This window comes from Scyliorhinus canicula, chromosome 29 (genome assembly GCF_902713615.1).
Source record: "Scyliorhinus canicula chromosome 29, sScyCan1.1, whole genome shotgun sequence".
NCBI lineage: Eukaryota > Metazoa > Chordata > Chondrichthyes > Carcharhiniformes > Scyliorhinidae > Scyliorhinus > Scyliorhinus canicula.
The window spans coordinates 10,105,111-10,127,264 of record NC_052174.1 but is presented as its reverse complement, the minus strand read 5'-3'; the positions used below and the strand labels follow the sequence as shown (position 1 = coordinate 10,127,264).

Below are 22,154 nucleotides of genomic sequence, written 5' to 3'. Positions count from 1 at the left end.
ACAGGGATAGGGTGGAAGTCGGGGCTTAAGTGGGTCGGTGCAGACTCGATGGGCTGAATGGCCTCCTTCTGCACTGTATGTTCTATGATCTATGTTCTATGTTCTGGTAACTGGGCACTTAGAATCTAATTGCGCATCGCTAATAATGGACCCTCTCGCCATCTCTCCTACTGATGTCATGCTGACTGGCCCATAGAATTCCCTTATCCCCTCTCTTCCTCCCTTCTTAGCACAAGTCTATTTTTGCTACCTTCCAACCCAAGGGAACCGTCCCACGATTACTCACGCTACGCGTAAGGAGTGTTCGAAGTCAGAACGCTTGTCGTCATCAAACTTGACGTCTGGATGAAGGTCGTCCTCCGTTTCAGCGTCAATGCATTTGACTACTCCGGGTTTCCACACCTTCCACCTGCAGTACATGAAGGAAGCTACGTCAACATGTCCTGCCCACATTCAGCGCCCCTGTCATCGGCAGCCGCGAAGGACTGGAGTGTGGGGAGGTGATCACGGCGCCACCCACAGTTGGCGACCCTGATTGGACCTGGAGGTTTCGTGCTCCAACCATCCCACACCCACCAACCCCCCCCCCCCCCCCCCCCGCACCCCCCAACATAAACGGCCCCCATCGGTTATCAACACGTCCGACCCCCACGATGCACTGCTTTCCTCTGCCAATTGCAAAGTCAATCGATTGGCTGCAGCCGATGACGGGGTAGGTTCGCAGCTGACACGGAAACTAATGGTTTGGCCACTCACAAGGAGGAAAGCCAGGGCGATATAGACGGGCTGGTCAGATGGGCAGAACAGCAGCGAATGGAATTTAACCCTGAAAAGCGAGGAAGATTTTGTGAAGGCCAACAAGGCCGGCGAAGATTCAATGAACGGTAGGATGCTGGGAAGTGCAGAGGACCAGAGGGTCCTTGGGGTGCAGGTCCATGGATCCCTGAAGACAGCAGGACAGGTAGATAAGGTGGTTAAGAAGGCCTATGGGATACTTGCCTTTATTAACTGAGGTATAGAATATAAGAGCGGGGAGGTTACGATGGAGCTGTATAAAACGCTGGTTAGGCCCCAGCTAGAGTACTGAGTGCTGTTCTCGTCGCCACTCTATAGGAAGGGTGTGGTTGCGCTGGAGAGGGAGCAGAGGAGATTCACCAGGATGCTGCCTGGGCTGGAGCGTCTCAGCTATGGGGAGAGGCTGGTTAGGCCGGGGTTGTTTTCCTTGGAGCAGAGAAGGCCGAGGGGGGGCCTGATCGAGGTGGACAATATTATGAGGGACATGGATAGGGTGGATAGGGAGGAACTTTCCCCCTTAGTAGAGGGTCAGTAACCAGGGGGCAGAGATTTAAGGTCAGGGGCAGGAGATTTCGAGGGGATTTGAGGAGAAACCTTTTCCCCCAGAGGATGCTGGGAATCTGGAACTCGCTGCCTGAAAGGGTGGGAGAGGCGGGAACAACATTTAAGAAGCATTTAGATGAGCGATTGGAACTCCCACAGCAAACAAGGCCCAAGTGCTGGGAAATGGGGTTAGAATAGAGAGTTGGGGCTGAAGGGCCTCTTTCTCTGTGCTGTAAAACTCTCTGACACAGATCTCACTCAGAAGCCACCGCATTGAGCCACATACTACACCGATTGGCATCACCTGTACAGCCTCTGTCTCTCCTCAAGTACCTTCAGACGGGAAGCCTGAATTATGGCCAACTTGTCATCGAACGGCCGCTTAGCTGTGGAAACAAAAGGATTGCTCAGGCTATAATGTGAACAGGAACTGCTATGGATGCACCAAAACCGTTATTAATAAACACGGGGTTATTGACTAAACGACACCTATTCTCGTTTGTTTTTAATTTTTTAAATTTAGAGCAGCCAATTCATTTTTTCCGATTAAGGGGGCAATTTAGCGTGGCCGAACCACCTACCCGGCCACATCTTTGGGTTGTGGGGGGCGAAACCCACACAGACACGGGGAGAATGTGCAAACTCCACACGGGCAGCGACCCAGGGCCGGGATCGAACCCGGGACCTCGGCGCCGTGAGGCAGCCGGGCTAACCCACTGTGCCATCGTGCTGCCCGACCTATTCTCATTTATGCTGTGTCTCTTCACCGTGATGTGGAGATGCCGGCATTGGACTGGGGTGGGGACAGTAAGAAGTCTTACAGCGCCAGGTTAAAGTCCAACAGGGGTAGCAGGGTAGCATGGTGGTTAGCATAAATGCTTCACAGCTCCAGGGTCCCAGGTTCGATTCCCGGCTGGGTCACTATCTGTGCGGAGTCTGCACGTCCTCCCCCTGTGTGCGTGGGTTTCCTCCGGGTGCTCCGGTTTCCTCCCACAGTCCAAAGATGTGCGGGTTAGGTGGATTGGCCACGCTAAATTGCCCGTAGTGTCCTAATAAAAGTAAGGTTAAGGGGGGGGCTTGTTGGGTTACGCGTATAGGGTGGATACGTGGGTTTGAGTAGGGTGATCATGGCTCGGCACAACATTGAGGGCCGAAGGGCCTGTTCTGTGCTGTACTGTTCTATGTTCTATGTTCTAACAGGTTTGTTTCAAACACTAGCTTTCGGAGCACTGCTCCTTCCTCGGGTGGGTTCCACAAACACATACATAGACAAAGTCAAAGATGCCAGACGATACTTTGAATACGAGCATTTGCAGGTAATTAACTCTTTACAGGTCCAGAGAGAGGGGTAACCCCAGGTTAAAGAGGTGTGAATTGTCTCAAGCCAGGACAGTTGGTAGGATTTCTCTATCCCAGGCCAGATGGTGGGGGGTGAATGTAATGCGACATGAATCCCAGGTCCCTGTTGAGGCCGTACTCATGTGCGCGGAACCTGGCTATCAGTTTCTGCTCGGCGATTCTGCGTTGTCGCGCTTCCTGAAGGCCGCCTTGGGGAACGCTTACCCGGAGATCAGAGGCTGAATGCCCTTGACTGCTGAAGTGTTCCCCGACTGGAAGGGAACTTTCCTGCCTGGCGATTGTCGCACGATGAACCCCCCCCCCCCCCCCCCCCCCCTCCCCCACGCCTCACTGGGTCACTGGGGAGGACATTTTAACAGGATGTGAGAATGCGTGCCGTTGACGCCAGTGGACGGATCCGGTCAGTATACCCTACCTGGTCCTTCCCGAACGCAGACGACATCGTCCTCGCTCAGCCACCTGTAGCAGGGGAAGTGCAGCTCCTCACCCGAGGGGGTCTTGACACTCAGGAAGCGGCAGAACCAATCGTCCTCCACCAGGAACTTCACTTTCTCCAACCTCACCCACCAGATAGAGCCCAGCTGCTTTTCACTTTTCACCTCGTATTCATCCACCTGGCCAATCAAAGAAAGACAGGGGGAAGGGGGGTGGGGGGCACAAAGAAGCACCATCAGGGCAGGGGGCCAATGCAAACATAAACGCGGGCCGGAACCGACAGGAAAGACTCGATTCGCCGGGACTCGACCCTCTTGGGGTCGAGGGGGCGGCCAGGTACAATTCGTCAAAACCATGGCTGCCTTTGCTCGTGGTGCGCGATGTCAGGAATGTGGAACAACCCTCGATACATTCAACTGGGAAGTGGGCAGACGCATTTGACCCGGAGAATGGTCAAAACGAGGAAGGTGCGATTACCGAGAGGGGTTGGTAAGGAGCTAGGCCAGCGCCTGAGGGAGAAAGGAATCGAGGACACGTTGACAGCGTGAGAGGGAGTGAGGGGAGAGGGGAATTAACACGAGTATTGACAAGAGGGACACCACACACACTGTCACACACACCACACTGTCACACACACCACACTGACACACACACCACACACACTGTCACACACACTCACACTGTCACACACACTGTCACACACACTGTCACACACACTCACACACACTGTCACACACACTGTCACACACACCACACCCACACTGTCACACACACCACACACACACTGTCACACACACCACACCCACACTGTCACACACTGTCACACACACTGTCACACACACTGTCACACACACCACACTGTCACACACACTGTCACACACACTGTCACACACACTGTCACACACACTCACACACACTGTCACACACACCACACACACACTGTCACACACTGTCACACACACTGTCACACACACTGTCACACACACTCACACACACTGTCACACACACCACACACACACTGTCACACACACTGTCACACACACTCACACACACTGTCACACACACCACACACACACTGTCACACACTGTCACACACACTGTCACACACACTGTCACACACACCACACTGTCACACACACTGTCACACACTGTCACACACACCACACACACACTGTCACACACACCACACCCACACTGTCACACACACTGTCACACACTGTCACACACACCACACACACTGTCACACACACTGTCACACACACCACACACACTGTCACACACACTGTCACACACACCACACACACTGTCACACACACTGTCACACACACCACACACACTGTCACACACACCACACACACTGTCACACACACTGTCACACACACTGTCACACACACACACTGTCACACACACACACACACTGTCACACACACTGTCACACACACTGTCACACACTGTCACACACACCACACACACTGTCACACACACCACACCCACACTGTCACACACACTGTCACACACACTGTCACACACATTCGCACACACTCGCACACAAACCACACACACTGTCACACACACTGTCACACACACACTGTCACACACACACACACACACTGTCACACACACTCACACCACACACTGTCACTCACACTGTCACACACTGTCACTCACACCACACCCACACTGTCACACACACTCACACACACTGTCACACACACCACACCCACACTGTCACACACACCACACCCACACTGTCACACACACTGTCACACACACTGTCACACACACTGTCACACACTGTCACACACACCACACACACACTGTCACACACACCACACCCACACTGTCACACACACTGTCACACACACTGTCACACACACTGTCACACACACTGTCACACACACCACACCCACTCACACACACTGTCACACACTGTCACACACACCACACCCACACTGTCACACACTGTCACACACACTGTCACACACACTGTCACACACACTGTCACACACACTGCCACACACACTGTCACACACACTGTCACACACTGTCACACACACTGTCACACACACTGTCACACACTGTCACACACACTGTCACACACACTGTCACACACTGTCACCCACACTGTCACACACACTGTCACACACACTGTCACACACACCACACACACTGTCACCCACACTGTTACACACACTCACACACACTGTCACGCACACTGTCACACACTGTCACACACACCACACCCACACTGCCACACACACTGTCACACACACCACACCCACACTGCCACACACACTGTCACACACACTGTCACACACTGTCACACACACTGTCACACACTGTCACACACACCACACCAACACTGTCACACACACTGTCACACACACTGTCACACACATTCGCACACACTCGCACACACTCACACACAAACCACACACACTGTCACACAAACCACACACACTCACACACACTGTCACACACACACTGTCACACACACCACACACACTGTCACACACACTCACACCCACACTGTCACTCACAGTGTCACACACTGTCACTCACACCACACCCACACTGTCACACACACTCACACACACTGTCACACACACCACACCCACACTGTCACACACACTGTCACACACACTGTCACACACACTGTCACACACACTGTCACACACTGTCACACACACCACACACACACTGTCACACATACCACACCCACACTGTCACACACACTGTCACACACACTGTCACACACACTGTCACACACACCACACCCACACTGTCACACACACTGTCACACACTGTCACACACACTGTCACACACACTGTCACACACACTGTCACACACTGTCACCCACACTGTCACACACACTGTCACACACACTGTCACACACACCACACACACTGTCACGCACACTGTCACACACTGTCACACACACCACACCCACACTGCCACACACACTGTCACACACACCACACCCACACTGCCACACACACTGTCACACACACTGTCACACACACTGTCACACACTGTCACACACACCACACCAACACTGTCACACACACTGTCACACACTGTCACATACACCACACCCACTGTCACACACACCACACCCACACTGTCACACACACTGTCACACACTGTCACACACACCACACACACTGTCACACTGTATCACACACTGTCACACACTGTCACACACACTGTCACACACTGTCACCCACGCTGTCACACACACTGTTACACACACTGTCACATACACTGTCACACACTGTCACACACACTGTCACACACACTGTTACACACACTCACACACTGTCACGTCACACACACCACACACACTGTCACACACACTGTCACACACACTCACACACTGTCACACACACTGTCACACACACTGTCACACACACTGTCACACATTGTCACACACACCACACCCACACTGTCACACACACTGTCACACACACTGTCACACACTGTCACACACACACACTGTCACACACTGTCACACACACACTGTCACACACACTGTCACACACACACTGTCACACAAAGTCACACACACTGTCACACACACTCACACACACTGTCACACACACTGTCACACACACTGTCACACACACTGTCACACACACTGTCACACACAATGTCACACACTATCACACACACTGTCACACTGTCACACACACTGTCACACACGCTGTCACACACTGTCACACACACTGTCACACACACTGTCACACACACTGTCACACACACTGTCACACACTGTCACACACTGTCACACGCACTGTCACACACACTCACACACACTGTCACACACACTGTCACATACACTGTCACACACACTGTCACACGCACTGTCACACACTGTCACACACTGTCACACGCACTGTCACACACACTCACACACACTGTCACACACACTGTCACATACACTGTCACACACACTGTCACACACACTGTCACACACACTGTCACACACACTGTCACACACACTCACCCACACTGTCACACACTGTCACACACTGTCACACGCACTGTCACACACACTCACACACACTGTCACACACACTGTCACACACACTGTCACACACACCACACCCACACTGTCACACACTGTCACACGCACTCACACACACTGTCACACACACTCACACACACTGTCACACACACTGTCACATACACTGTCACACACTGTCACACACACCACACCCACACTGTCACACACACTCACACACACTGTCACACACACTCACACACACTGTCACACACACTCACACACTGTCACACACACTGTCACACACACTGTCACACACTGTCACACACACTGTCACACACACTGTCACACACACTCACCCACACTGTCACACACTGTCACACACTGTCACACGCACTGTCACACACACTCACACACACTGTCACACACACTGTCACACACACTGTCACACACACTCACCCACACTGTCACACACTGTCACACGCACTCACACACACTGTCACACACACTCACACACACTGTCACACACACTGTCACATACACTGTCACACACTGTCACACACACCACACCCACACTGTCACACACACTCACACACACTGTCACACACACTCACACACACTGTCACACACACTCACACACTGTCACACACACTGTCACACACACTGTCACACACACTGTCACACACTGTCACACACACTGTCACACACACTGTCACACACACTGTCACACACACTGTCTCACACACTGTCTCACACACTGTCTCACACACTGTCACACACTGTCACACACACTGTCACACACTGTCACCCACACTGTCACACACACTGTCACACACGCTGTCACACACAGTCACACACACTGTCACACACTGTCACACACTATCACACACACTGTCACACTGTCACACACTGTCACACACGCTGTCACACACGCTGTCTCACACGCTGTCACACACTATCACACACACTGTCACACCGTCACACACACCACACCCACACTGTCACACACACTGTCACACACTGTCACACCCACACCACACCCACACTGTCACACACACTGTCACACACACTCTGTCACACACACACTGTCACACACTGTCACACACACTGTCACACACACTGTCACACACACACTGTCACACACACTGTCACACACACACTGTCACACACACACTGTCACACACTCACTCACTGTCACCCACACAGTCACACACACTCACACACACTGTCACACACACTGTCACACACACACTGTCACACACTCACTGTCACCCACACTGTTACACACACACACACAGTCACACACACTCACACACACTGTCACACACACTGTCACACACACCACACACACTGTCACACACTGTCACACACTGTCACACACACTGTCTCACACACTGTTACACACACTCACACACTGTCACACACTGTCACACACACCACACACACTGTCACACACTGTCACACACTGTCACACACACTGTCTCACACACTGTTACACACACTCACACACTGTCACACACACTGTCACACACACTGTCTCACACACTGTCACACACACTGTCTCACACACTGTCACACACACTCACACACACTGTCACACACACTCACACACAGTCAAACACACTGTCACACACGCTGTCACACACACACACACCCACACTGTCACACACACTATCACACACACTCACACACACTGTCACACACACTCACACACAGTCAAACACACTGTCACACACGCTGTCACACACACCACACCCACACTGTCACACATACTGTCACACACACTGACACACAGTCACCCACACTGTTACACACACTCACACACACTCACACACACTGTCACACACACTGTCACACACACTGACACACAGTCACCCACACTGTTACACACACTCACACACACTCACACACACACTCACACACACCACACCCACACTGTCACACACACTGTCACACACACTGTCACACTGTCACACACACTGTCGCACACACTGTCGCACACACTGTCGCACACACTGTCACACTGTCACACACACTGTCACACACTGTCACACACACCACACACACTCACAGACACTGTCACACACACCACACCCACTGTCACACACACTCACACACACTGTCACACACACTGTCACACACACTGTCACACACTGTCACACACACTCACACACATTGTCACACACACCACACCCACACTGTCACACACACTGTCACACACACTGTCACACACACCGTCACACACACCGTCACACACACCGTCACACACACCGTCACACACACTGTCACACGCACCACACACACACTGTCACACACTGTCACACACACCACACACACACTGTCATACACACTGTCACACACACTGTCACACACACTGTCACACACACTCACACACACTGTCACACTCACTCACACACGCACCACACAGACTCGCACACACTGTCACACACACCACACACACACTGTCACACACACTGTCACACACACCACACCCACACTGTCACATACTGTCACACACACTGTCACACACACCACACCCACACTGTCACACACACTGTCACACACACCACACCCACACTGTCACACACACTGTCACACACACTGTCACACACACTGTCACACACACTGTCACACACACCACACCCACACTGTCACACACACCATACACACACTCACAGACACACTCATTCAACACACACACGGATACACACAGACATACACACACTCACACACACACTCACTAAACACACACATGGATATGCACACACACACACACACACACTGACACAGATACACACACACACACACACACGGGAGGCAGTGGTGTGGGTGGTATTGTGACTGTATTAGTAATCCAGAAACGCAGGGTAAAGATCTGGGGACCTGTGTTCGAATCCCACCAGGTGTAACTTCAATTCAATAAAAATCTGGAATTAAAATGGGAACCATGAAATCATTGTCGGCTGCTGTAAAAAAAAACCCCATTGGGTTGACTGATGTCCTTTAGGGAGGGGAATCTGCCGTCCTTATTCAGCCTGGCCTACATGTGACTCCAGATCCCAGGGTGATTTGGTTGATTCTTAAATGTCCCTCAGGGCCTACACAGCGACGCCCACATCCCATTACCAAATAAAACAAACCAGACCATACTCAACACACATATACCACACACAACAAACACACACACACCCCGCACGTACACCACACACACACACCGCACACCAAACACACCACCATGGCGACCCACGAGCAGACGGATAATTGTATTGCACTGGCTTTGGTGGAGGGTAGAATGTTGGCCCAGACACCTTACGGGAAGAGCTGGCATTCTGAGCCGCCGGGTTTCCGGACGCGAGTCTCTCTCTCTGGGCCTTTCTGGGCGCAGGCAGCTGGGGCGGAACGTTGGCACAGTCGCATCCCGGGAATGCCAGCTAATTCCAGCTCAGGGCGCCCGCTGGTCAGGGAGGGTAACCCAGCCCGAAGCCAGCCTCTTGCTGCAGCCCCCCCCCCCCCCCGGCTCGGGGAGGCAGTGACTTTTACCCAGTGGGAGTTGAGGTTGGCGACGAGGAGATGACTACACCCTAACCAATGTCGGAGTCCCTGGAGGGGGGGGGGGGGGCAAGCTGTGAGGCGGGGGCTGGGGGGGGGGGGGGCAAGCTGTGAGGCGGGGAGGGGGGGCAAGCTGTGAGGCGGGGGGAGGGGGGGCAAGCTGAGAGGCTGGGGGGGGGGCAAGCTGAGAGGCGGGGGGCCGAAGGGGGGGAAAGCTGTGAGGCGGGGGGGAAGCTGTAAGGCAGGGGTGGGGGGAGGGGGGCAAGCTGTGAGGCGGGGGGTAGGGGGGGGGCAAACTGTGAGGTGGAGGGTGAGGGGAGGCAAGCTGTGAGGCGGGGAGGGGGGCAAGCTGTGAGGCGGGGGGGGCGAGGGGGGGCGAGCTGTGAGGCGGGGGGAGTGGGGGGGGCAAACTGTGAGGGTGGAGGGTGAGGGGAGGCAAGCTGTGAGGCGGGGAGGGGGGCAAGCTGTGAGGCGGGGGGGGGCGAGGGGCGAGGGGGGCGAGCTGTGAGGCGGGGGAAGTGGGGGCAAGCTGGAGCGGGGGGGCGAGGGGGGGCAAGCTGTGAGGCGGGGGGAGGGGGGGGCAAACTGTGAGGTGGGGGTGAGGGGAGGCAGCTGTGAGGCGGGGGAGGGGGGCACGCTGTGAGGCGGGGGGGCGAGGGGGGGCGAGCTGTGAGGCGGGGGAGTGGGGGCAAGCTGTGAGGCGGGGGGGGGGAGGGGGGCAAGCGGTGAGGCGGGGGGCCAAGGGGGGGGCAAGCTGTGAGGCGCGGGCGAGGGGGGGGCAAGCTGTAAGGCGGGGGGGCAAGCTGTGAGGCGGGGGGAGGGGGGGCAAGCTGTGAGGCGGGGGGAGGGGGGGCAAGCTGTGAGGCGGGGGGGAGGAGGGGCAAGCTGTGAGGCGGGGGGGAGGAGGGGCAAGCTGTGAGGCGGGGGGGAGGGGAGGCAAGCTGTGAGGCAGGGGGAGGAGGGGCAAGCTGTGAGGCGGGGGTGAGGGGGGCAAGCTGTGAGGCGGGGGAGGGGGGGCAGCTGTGAGGCGGGGGTGAGGGGGGCCAAGCTGTGAGGCAGTGGCCGAGGAGGGGCAAGCTGTGAGGCAGGGGAGCAAGGCGGGCAAGCTGTGAGGCGGGGGGGGGGGGGGGGGGGGCAAGCTGTGAGGCGGGGGGGTGAGGGGGGGCAAGCCGTGAGGCGGGGGTGGAGGGGGCAAGCTGTGAGGCGGGGGGTGCAAGCTTGAGGCGGGGAGCGGCAAGCTGTGAGGGCGGGGGTAGGCCGGGGGCAAGCTGTGAGAGCGGGGGGGGAGGGGGGGCAAGCTGAGGGGGGGCAAGCTGTGAGGCGGGGGGTGAGGGGGGGCAAGCTGTGAGGCAGGGGGGAGGGGGGGCAAGCTGTGAGGCAGGGGGGAGGGGGGCAAGCTGTGAGGCGGGGGGAGGGGGGGCAAGCTGTGAGGCGGGGGGGGAGGGGGGGCGAGCTGTGAGGCGGGGGAGCAAGGGGGGCAAGCTGTGAGGCGGGGGGAGGGGGGCAAGCTGTGAGGCGGGGGGGAGGGTGGGCAAGCTGTGAGGCGGGGGGCCGAGGGGGGGCAAGCTATGAGGCGGGGGGAGGGGGGCAAGCTATGAGGCGGGGGTGGAGGGGGGGCGAGCTGTGAGGCGGGGGAGGGGGGGCAAGCTGTGAGGCGGGGGGTGAGGGGGGGGCAAGCCGTGAGGCGGGGGGGTGAGGCGGGGGCAAGCTGTGAGGCTGGGGGGGAGGGGGGGCAAGCTGTGAGGCGGGGGGGGAGGGGGGGCAAGCTGTGAGGCGGGGGGAGGGGGGCAAGCTATGAGGCGGGGGAGGGGGGCAAGCTGTGAGGCAGGGGGTGAGGGGGGGCGAGCTGTGAGGCGGGGGGTGAGGGGGGGCAAGCTGTGAGGCGGGGGGAGGGGGGGCAAGCTGTGAGGCGGGGGGTGAGGGGGGGCAAGCTGTGAGGCGGGGGGAGGGGGGGCCAAGCTGTGAGGCGGGGGGAGGGGGGGCCAAGCTGTGAGGCGGGGGGGCAAGGGGGGGCAAGCTGTGAGGCGGGGGGAGGGGGGGCAAGCTGTGAGGCGGGGGTGAGGGGGGGCAAGCTGTGAGGCGGGGGGTGAGGGGGGCAAGCTGTGAGGCGGGGGGGCAAGGGGGGGCAAGCTGTGTGGCGGGGGCGAGGGGGGGCGAGCTGTGAGGCGGGGGGCGAGGGGGGCGAGCTGTGAGGCGGGGGGAGGGGGGCAAGCTGTGAGGCGGGGGGACGAGTGGGGGCAAGCTGTGAGGCGGGGGGAGGGGGGCAAGCTGTGAGGCGGGGGGACGGGGGGGCAAGCTGTGAGGCGGGGGGTGAGGGGGCAAGCTGTGAGGCGGGGGCAAGGGGGGGCAAGCTGTGAGACGGGGGGCGAGGGGGGGGCAAGCTGTGAGGCGGGGGCGAGGGGGGCCAAGCTGTGAGGCGGGGGGCCGAGAGGGGGGCAAGCTGTGAGGCGGGGGTCTGAGGGGGGGCAAGCTGTGAGGTGGGGGGACGAGGGGGGGCAAACTGTGAAGCGGAGGGGCGAGGGGGGGCGAGCTGTGAGGCGGGGGGAGGGGGGCAAGCTGTGAGGCGGGGGGCAAGCTGTGAGGCAGGGGGAGGGGTGCAAGCTGTGAGGCGGGGGGAGGGGGCAAGCTGTTAGGCGGGGGGAGGGGGGCAAGCTGTGAGGCGGGGGAGGGGGGCAAGCTGTGAGGTGGGGGGAGGGGAGGCAAGCTGTGAGGTGGGGGGAGGGGAGGCAAGCTGTGAGGTGGGGGGAGGGGGGGCAAGCTGTGAGGCGGGGGGGGGGGCAAGCTGTGAGGCAGGGGTGGGGGGAGATATTTCTCCCCTTCTGGTTACGGCAAAGGTTAGAAGGTGAAGCAATTCGTGTCTCTGCCTCGGAGGCCAAAGATTTGGAATCAAATTCCACCTCAAGGCCCATCACTAAGGTTGGCTCCTTCATAAAGTGGCTACTGAATAAGATCACAGAATAATACAGCACAGAACAGGCCCTTCGGCCCATCGAGTCTGCACCGGCGCGTGAAAAACACCTGACCTGCCCACCTAATCCTATTGACCCACAGCCTCAGATGTAATCAGGCGATCCTGCTCCCCGTGTGTGACTCGAGACGTGGGAGGCCTCTAAGCCTGAATTATGGCACTCATTCGTCAAAGGAATGTTAATTGCAGCAAATTGCCCTTCAGGTAAGATTTCCATGAGAAAGGCAATGCACGTCTCTGCGTAGCCGGCAGCTAGCCTGGGTTCAAGACCATGCCCCTCGTTGTTCTCTTCCCTGACAGACGAATGAGCCTGAACCGCTCCTTGTGAGGAGGCGGGCGATGGAGGGAGACCCACCCTGAGCTTGTCAGACGCCGTTCGGCCCAGCCGGAGAATTTGGCTGATGAAGACCCAGTGCTGCACAGCCACCTTTGCCTTGTCTTGTTGAAGGGCGTTGGCAACAGAGCGCAGGACTGGCATCTTAGAGAGCGGCAACTCCTCTCAAGCCCAGAGAAGTGTCAGCGTTTCCCTCCCACAGAAAATCAGAAGCTTACTGATCAATGGGCCGTGTTTTTCCCCACTCATTGTTCCTCAGCAACGCCTGCCTGCACTCAACAAGACCTGGGGGAACATCCCAGGCCTGGGATGATAGGCCGCAGAGTAACATTCGTGCCACACAAGTGCCAGGCAATAACCATCTCCGATTGGAAAGAGCATCCATTATCTCCACCTTGACATTCAATGGCATTACCATCGCTGAATCCCCCACTATCAACATCCTGGGGCTTACCATTGATCAGAAACTGAACTGGACCCAGCCACATTAATACTGTGGCTACCAGGGCAGGTCAGAGGCTGGGAATCCTGCAGTAACCCAAGAATATAAGAACTAGGAGCAGGAGTTGGCCATCTGGCCCCTCGAGCCTGCTCCGCCATTCAATGAGATCATGGCTGATCTTTTGTGGACTCAGCTCCACTTTCCGGCCCGAACACCATAACCCTTAATCCCTTTATTCTTCAAAAAGCTGTGCACCATCTACAAGGCCCAAGTCAGGAGTGTGATGGAATACTCTCCACTTCCCTGGATGAGCGCAGCTCCAACAACACTCAAGAAGCTCAACACCATCCAGGACAAAGCAGCCCCGCTTGATTGGCTCCCCCCTTCCACCAACATTCACTCCCTCCCCCACCGACGCACAGTGGCAGCCGTGTGGGCCGTCTACAAGATGCCCCGCAGCAACTCACCAAGGCTCCTTAGGCAGCACCTTCCAAACCCACGGCCTCTACCATCTAGAAGGACAAGAGCAGCAGATACCTGGGACCCCCACCACCTGGAGGTTCCCCTCCCAGTCACTCCCCACCCCGACTGGGAAATATATCGGCCGTTCCTTCACTGTCGCTGGTGTCACAATCCCAGTCGATGTTCTAACTGGATGGGAAGATCCCGGCGGGTATGGGGACTCATCAGGCGGCGCGTTGGCGCAGTGGTTAGCACTGCTGCCTCACGGCGCTGAGGACCTGGGTTTGATCCTGGCCCCAGGTCACTGTCCGTGTGGAGTTTGCACATTCTCCCCGTGTCTGCGTGGGTTTCACCCCCACAACCCAAAGATGTGCAGGGCAGGTGGATTGGCCACGCTAAATTGCCCCTCAATTGGAAAAAATTAATTGGGTATTCGAAATTTACAAAACAAAAGGAAGGGTGGTTGGGGGGGGGGCGGTCCTGGAAAGGGGAGGGGCTTGTAAGTGGGTGAGGGGTGGGCCTGCAGACGGGGGGACCCCCATGGACCCCGTAGCGGGTTGTCCTCACTTGTGTAGGGGCGGGGGGGGGGGCACCTTGTCAAAATGGCGACCCGATCTCTGTGCTCAGCTGCCCAGTGCTAAACAAACAAAAGCAGTGTGCTAAAACCGGTGTGAGACTCCCCAAAGTCCCTTTAAAGCTCACAGCATGACTGCGGCCAGACACACTCCTCCCTGAACACAAGTGAATGCCTGTGGACATCGTCTCCCCCCCCCCCCCCCCATTAGTGGCAAGTCTCATCAAACTGTGGCGATGTTAGACACTTTCTGTACCCCCCCTCTCTCTCCCTCAGCAGCTGCCACGCCGGTTTCACGTTTTCGAAAAGCACAAGTGAACCGCGCCGTCGGGAACGGGGCAGCACGGTAGCATGGTGGTTAGCATAAATGCTTCACAGCTCCAGGGTCCCGGGTTCGATTCCCGGCTGGGTCACTGTCTGTGCGGAGTCTGCACGTCCTCCCCGTGTGTGCGTGGGTTTCCTCCGGGTGCTCCGGTTCCTCCCACAGTCCAAAGATGTGCGGGTTAGGTGGATTGGCCACGATAAATTGCCCGTAGTGTCCTAAAAAATAAGGTTAAGGGGGGATTGTTGGGTTACGGGTATAGGGTGGATACGTGGGTTTGAGTAGGGTGATCATGGCTCGGCACAACATCGAGGGCCGAAGGGCCTGGTCTGTGCTGTACTGTTCTATGTTCTATGTTCTAACTCGGCCTATCCTAGACGGAGCATCGTGGACGCCCCCCGCAGAATACCGGGTCGGGCCCTGACATGCAGACGGTGTTCAGTGCACGAGCGCTCCGGACCGCTTTGACAGCGCCGTCGAGATGAGGGAGAATTGCGATTTGGCGTCAAATCGGCGCTCGCCGCGATTTTAACGTCGGAACCTATTGTCCAGCCAATCGCGTTTCGCGATTTCGGCGTCCGGCGGCGGAGAATCAAGACGGCGGCTCACGACCGCCTTCTGAAGGGCAACTCACGTTGGCCTAGCCTGGGGTACCCACACACCCTGAGTGAGCAGACAAAAGCACGGTGGCACAGTGGGTTAGCACCGCTGCCTCACGGCGAAGAGGGAGCCGGGTTCGATTCCGTGCCTCGGGCGACTGTCTGTGCGGAGTCTGCACGTTCTCTCCCCGTGTGTGCGTGGGTTTCCTCTGGGTGCTCCGGTTTCCTCCCACAGTCCAAAGACGTGCAGGTTCGGGTGGATTGGCCGTGCTAAATTGCCCCTCAGTGTCCAAAGACGTGCAGGTTAGGGTGGATTGGCCGTGCTAAATTGCCCCTCAGTGTCCAAAGACGTGCAGGTTAGGGTGGATTGGCCGTGCTAAAATTGCCCCTCAGTGTCCAAAGACGTGCAGGTTAGGGTGGATTGGCCGTGCTAAATTGCCCCTCAGTGTCCAAAGACGTGCAGGTTAGGGTGGATTGGCCGTGCTAAATTGCCCTCAGTGTCCAAAGACGTGCAGGTTAGGGTGGATTGGCCGTGCTAAATTGCCCCTCAGTGTCCAAAGACGTGCAGGTTAGGGTGGATTGGCCGTGCTAAAATTGCCCCCTTTGGTGTCCAAAAGGTTAGGTGGGGCTACGGGTAGGGGGGCAGTGGGACTGGGTAGGGTGCTCTTTCAGAGGGTCGGGGCGGAATCGATGGGCCGAATGGCCTCCATCTGCACCGGAGAGATTCCACGGTGCTGTGACCCCGAAGCCTGGAGTTTAACCCACCCAAGCAATAGGTTTAGTGGGTAAACCCAAGACTGCTGAAATCAACAACAGTTCCGAGGCATCGAAAGATAGGTTTGGTGAAGCAGAACTAACAAGTAGAAAAGCAGGTATATTGGGAATGGGTAAGCAGCCCAGAGGAATGTAGAAATCTCCAGAATCTTGCATTGAACTGTGAGGCCGAAAATAGGTCATTTTACAGATTAGATACCTTGACTGAAAGTTCCAGGAACAAATTAGCTTTTCGTTATCTGTCTGTCAACAGTAGTTCTCTGTTCATAGTCTTTTGGCATGTGGCTGACGAGGCAAGACAAACATCCTGTCACAAATGAGCTTTTGGGTGCGCTTGACAATTAAGGTGTGGGTTTCCGTCTCGCTGGGCTCCACAGCTGTTACTTTATCACGTTCCGCTCGTAAAACCGCCGGGGGGTCATTCGTAGGGTCGTTCGCCTGAGAGGCTGCGTTGGGCACACAAATCGACTTGTGGATTCACGGCCAGAGTGAACTTGCATTTGCCGAGCGCCTCTCCCCCATCGTGTTTGACTCCCGTGTCAGTCAACCACCTATCTACCTCAGCCTTCGGAGGCATCCAAAGCCCCTGCCAACTCAAGGTGGGTGAGAGAGGGACGGATGTGGCTGACCTGCCTTCTCAGGCCCTGGGAACCACTACTAGGCCCAATAAAGTGCCAGTGTACGCAGCCAAATTGGAAAACCTGCTCCTTTCCTCTGCTCTGTGCTTGGCTGCCGGCTCCTTCAAAGGGAGATGAGAATTTAGTGACTAAGGGAAGACAACCTCAGGGTGCTTGTTTAAAGAAAAATGAGATTTCCTGAATTTGCTCCAAACTGGAGTAACCTTTCATCCTGAAGTGAACTCTTGTCTGATCACAGAGAGCTGAACAGCAGACGCTCCAATACTAACAGTATTGTTACACAGACTGGTCCTCACACCCTCCGTACACTCAATACTCACACTCACCGTACACTCAATACTCACACTCACTGTACACTCAATACTCACACTCACCGTACACTCAATACTCACTCTCACTGTACACTCAATACTCACACTCACCGTACACTCAATACTCACACCCACACCCTCCGTACACTCAATACTCACTCTCACTGTACACTCAATACTCACACTCACCGTACACTCAATACTCACACCCACACCCTCCGTACACTCAATACTCACTCTCACTGTACACTCAATACTCACACTCACCGTACACTCAATACTCACACTCACTGTACACTCAATACTCACTCTCACTGTACACTCAATACTCACACTCACTGTACACTCAATACTCACTCTCACTGTACACTCAATACTCACTCTCACTGTACACTCAATACTCACACTCACCGTACACTCAATACTCACACTCACTGTACACTCAATACTCACTCTCACTGTACACTCAATACTCACACTCACCGTACACTCAATACTCACACTCACCGTACACTCAATACTCACTCTCACTGTACACTCAATACTCACACTCACCGTACACTCAATACTCACACTCACTGTACACTCAATACTCACACTCACCGTACACTCAATACTCACTCTCACTGTACTTTCAATACACTCACCGTACACTCAATACTCACACTCACTGTACTCAATACTCACAGTCTCGCACACATTTACACACAGTGCCACCGACTCTCACACACACTCTACCACACTCACACACACTCTGCCACACTCACACACCACTGAGACGCAGATGTACACACACACACACACAGTCTCACAGGCATGCCCAGGGACATCTGCTCACACACACATGCACACAAACATACCACTCAGACACGTCGGAGTGGATTCTCCGATATTGAGGCTATGTCCAGAGTTAGTGTCCTACCGGTACCCCCAGCCCGCTCTGAAGCCCCCCCGGCCAGCAGCATGGCTAGCACCCCGCCCCCCCCCCCCCCCCCGACTGAGGCCCCGCCGGGCACAGTCTGCAGCCGCCACACCGGGTTCACGGAAAGTGAGCGCACACGTGCCCGCGCCGTCGGGATCTCGGCCCATCGGAAATGGAGGATCAAGGGGAGGGCCTTCAGGTAACGTCCTGCGGCCGTCCCAACGATGTGCTGCACGCGCCGCGGTGATGCCTTTTCGGAGGGGGTGGAGCATCCAAAACCAGGCACCACCCCCGATTCGGTCGGAAACAGGGATTTTCCGCTCGATCGCCGATCACGCTATCGGCGTCGGGCAACGGAGAATCCCACTCACCGTCTGACACACTCACCCACACACTCACACTCACCCACACACTCACACTCACACACACACTCTCACACACTCACACACACACACCCACACACACTCACACCTACAATCACACTCACACACACACCTACAATCACTCACACACACTCACACACACCACACACACCCACACACACCCACACACACCCACACACACCCACACACACACCCCACACACACCCACACACACACCCACACACACCCACACACACCCACACACACACCCACACACACCCACACACACCCACACCCACACACACCCACACACACACACACCCACACACACCCACACACACACCCACACACACCCACACACACCCACAATCACACTCACACACACTCACACCCACACACACCCACACACACACTCACACACACACACACACACACACACACCCACAATCACACTCACACACACTCACACCCACACACACCCACACACACACACTCACACACACACTCACACACACACCCACACCCACACACACCCACACACACACCCACAATCACACACACACTCACACACACACCCACACCCACACACACTCACACACACACCCACAATCACACTCACACACACAATCACACTCACACACACCCACACAATCACACTCACACACACCCACACACACACCCACAATCACACTCACACACACTCACACACACACTCACACACTCACACGCACACACGCACTCACACACCCTCATACACACACTCACACACACAATCACACTCACACACTCACACACACTGACACACACTCACACACACTCACACACACACACACACTTACACACACGCACTCTCACACACCCTCACACACACACACACTCACACATGTTCACACTCACACACACTCACACACACACTCACACACTCACACGCACACACGCACTCACACACCCTCATACACACACTCACACACACAATCACACTCACACACTCACACACACACTGACACACACTCACACACACTCACACACACACACACACTTACACACACGCACTCTCACACACCCTCACACACACACACACTCACACATGTTCACACTCTCACACACACACACATATACACACACATATTCACACACACTCAGGCACACACAATCACAGACACAATCACACATACTCAGACACACAATCACACACACACAATCACACACACACACACTCACACACACACACTCACACACACACACACTCACAGACACAATCACACACTCACATACTCGCACACACACTACACAGTCACACACACCCACTCACACACACTCACAAACATATACAGACACACACACACACACTCACACCCACGCATACACACACACTGAAACATTCACAGTCACACAAGTACCACACAGACACATATGCACACACAGAGTCACACACATAGACGCACACAGACACGGATACACACACTCATAGACACACAGAGACACCGACACACACACACCACTCAGACATAGACACACACACTCACTCACTCACACTCTCTCACACACACACACTCACTCACTCACACAGATACACACACACACTACTCAGACACAGATACACACAGACACAGACACACTCGCACACACCACTCAGGCACACACACACACACAGTCACACAGACACCATTCAGACACAGATACACACACTCACTCTCTCACACACTCTCTCACACAAACACAGTCATGAACTCACTCTCTCTCTGCCTCTCTCTGTCTCTCTCTCTCCCTGCCTCTCTTTCTCTCTGTCTCTCTCTCTCTCTGACCCTCTCTCTCTCCCTCTCTGTCTCTCTCTCTCTGCCTCTCTTTCTCTCTGACCCTCTCTCTCTCCCTCTCTGTCTCTCTCGCTTTCTGTCTCTCTCTCTCTCTCTGTCTCTCTCTTTCTCTCTCTCTCACTCTCTCTCCTCATGCCCAGAACCCTAACAAACACTTACACTTCCCCGCTCCAGATCATTCTGCAGCCAGTTATCCAGTTTAGTTTTCTCGCTCTCTCCTTCCTCTCCCAGCAGCGTGACATAGATGTAATTGTGCGTCCCAGAGTAGTACGTGGTGCCTGTTGCTACCGTCACTCTGTAGCTGAACATTTCCACCAAGTTGTGGTGAGGGCTGAGGGAGCGTCGCTGCCGGCAGGAGTGAATGATTCAGAAGGCTGGGGTAAGGAAGAGGGCAGGGCGAGTCAACACACACTCAGCACTGGATAATATCACAAGTCGGGGGTTTCAAAAGGCAGGGCTATTAAAGGTTGGACAGCAACAAGGTGTGTTTCGAGCTGCATACCTGTTCGAACAGGTGCTCATACACCTCATGCAGTAACTTGAGCTGCTGACTGCGAACACGAGATTGTGCAATTAAAGGACCCTCCATTGCCCAAGATCATGGACTGAGAGGTCAATCTGTGGAGGAAAGTCCACACCACTAGCCTGAGCCCCATCAGGGTGAATACTTTAAAGTGCTGTGGCATTTAAATTACATTTGCACGAGGAGGGCGGACGCCCTTGCCTTTGCCTACCCCGATCGCCCGCCGTAGAATCCTGTTTGGCTGGCGGTCAGCAGCACCGCCCAGAGCTGCAGACTGGCTGCCCGACCTCTCGGAATCTCTCCAAATGGAGAAAGTCAAATTCGCCGTCCGAGGGTCGGACGACGGCTTCCACAGAACGTGGGAGCCGTTCATGCGACTGTCCCGGGACCTGTTTGTGGCCAACGTACAAGAGGAAGAATAGTC

General features: G+C 55.8%; 1 protein-coding gene across 1 annotated transcript in view; it reads right to left on the bottom strand.

Annotated features, from left to right (window-relative positions):
• alox12 (arachidonate 12-lipoxygenase) overlaps positions 1-21,612 on the bottom strand; it is a 47,253-nt gene extending 25,641 nt beyond the window's left edge. Inside the window, exons 1-4 of the mRNA XM_038786745.1 lie at positions 21,367-21,612; positions 3,113-3,311; positions 1,643-1,724; positions 287-409 (exon numbers count right to left, since the gene is read on the bottom strand). Of these exons, the coding sequence (XP_038642673.1) occupies positions 287-409; positions 1,643-1,724; positions 3,113-3,311; positions 21,367-21,516 (554 nt within the window). The 5' untranslated portion in view covers positions 21,517-21,612. The remainder of the gene's footprint in view (positions 1-286; positions 410-1,642; positions 1,725-3,112; positions 3,312-21,366) is intronic.
• Between the last annotated feature and the right edge of the window lie 542 nt (positions 21,613-22,154).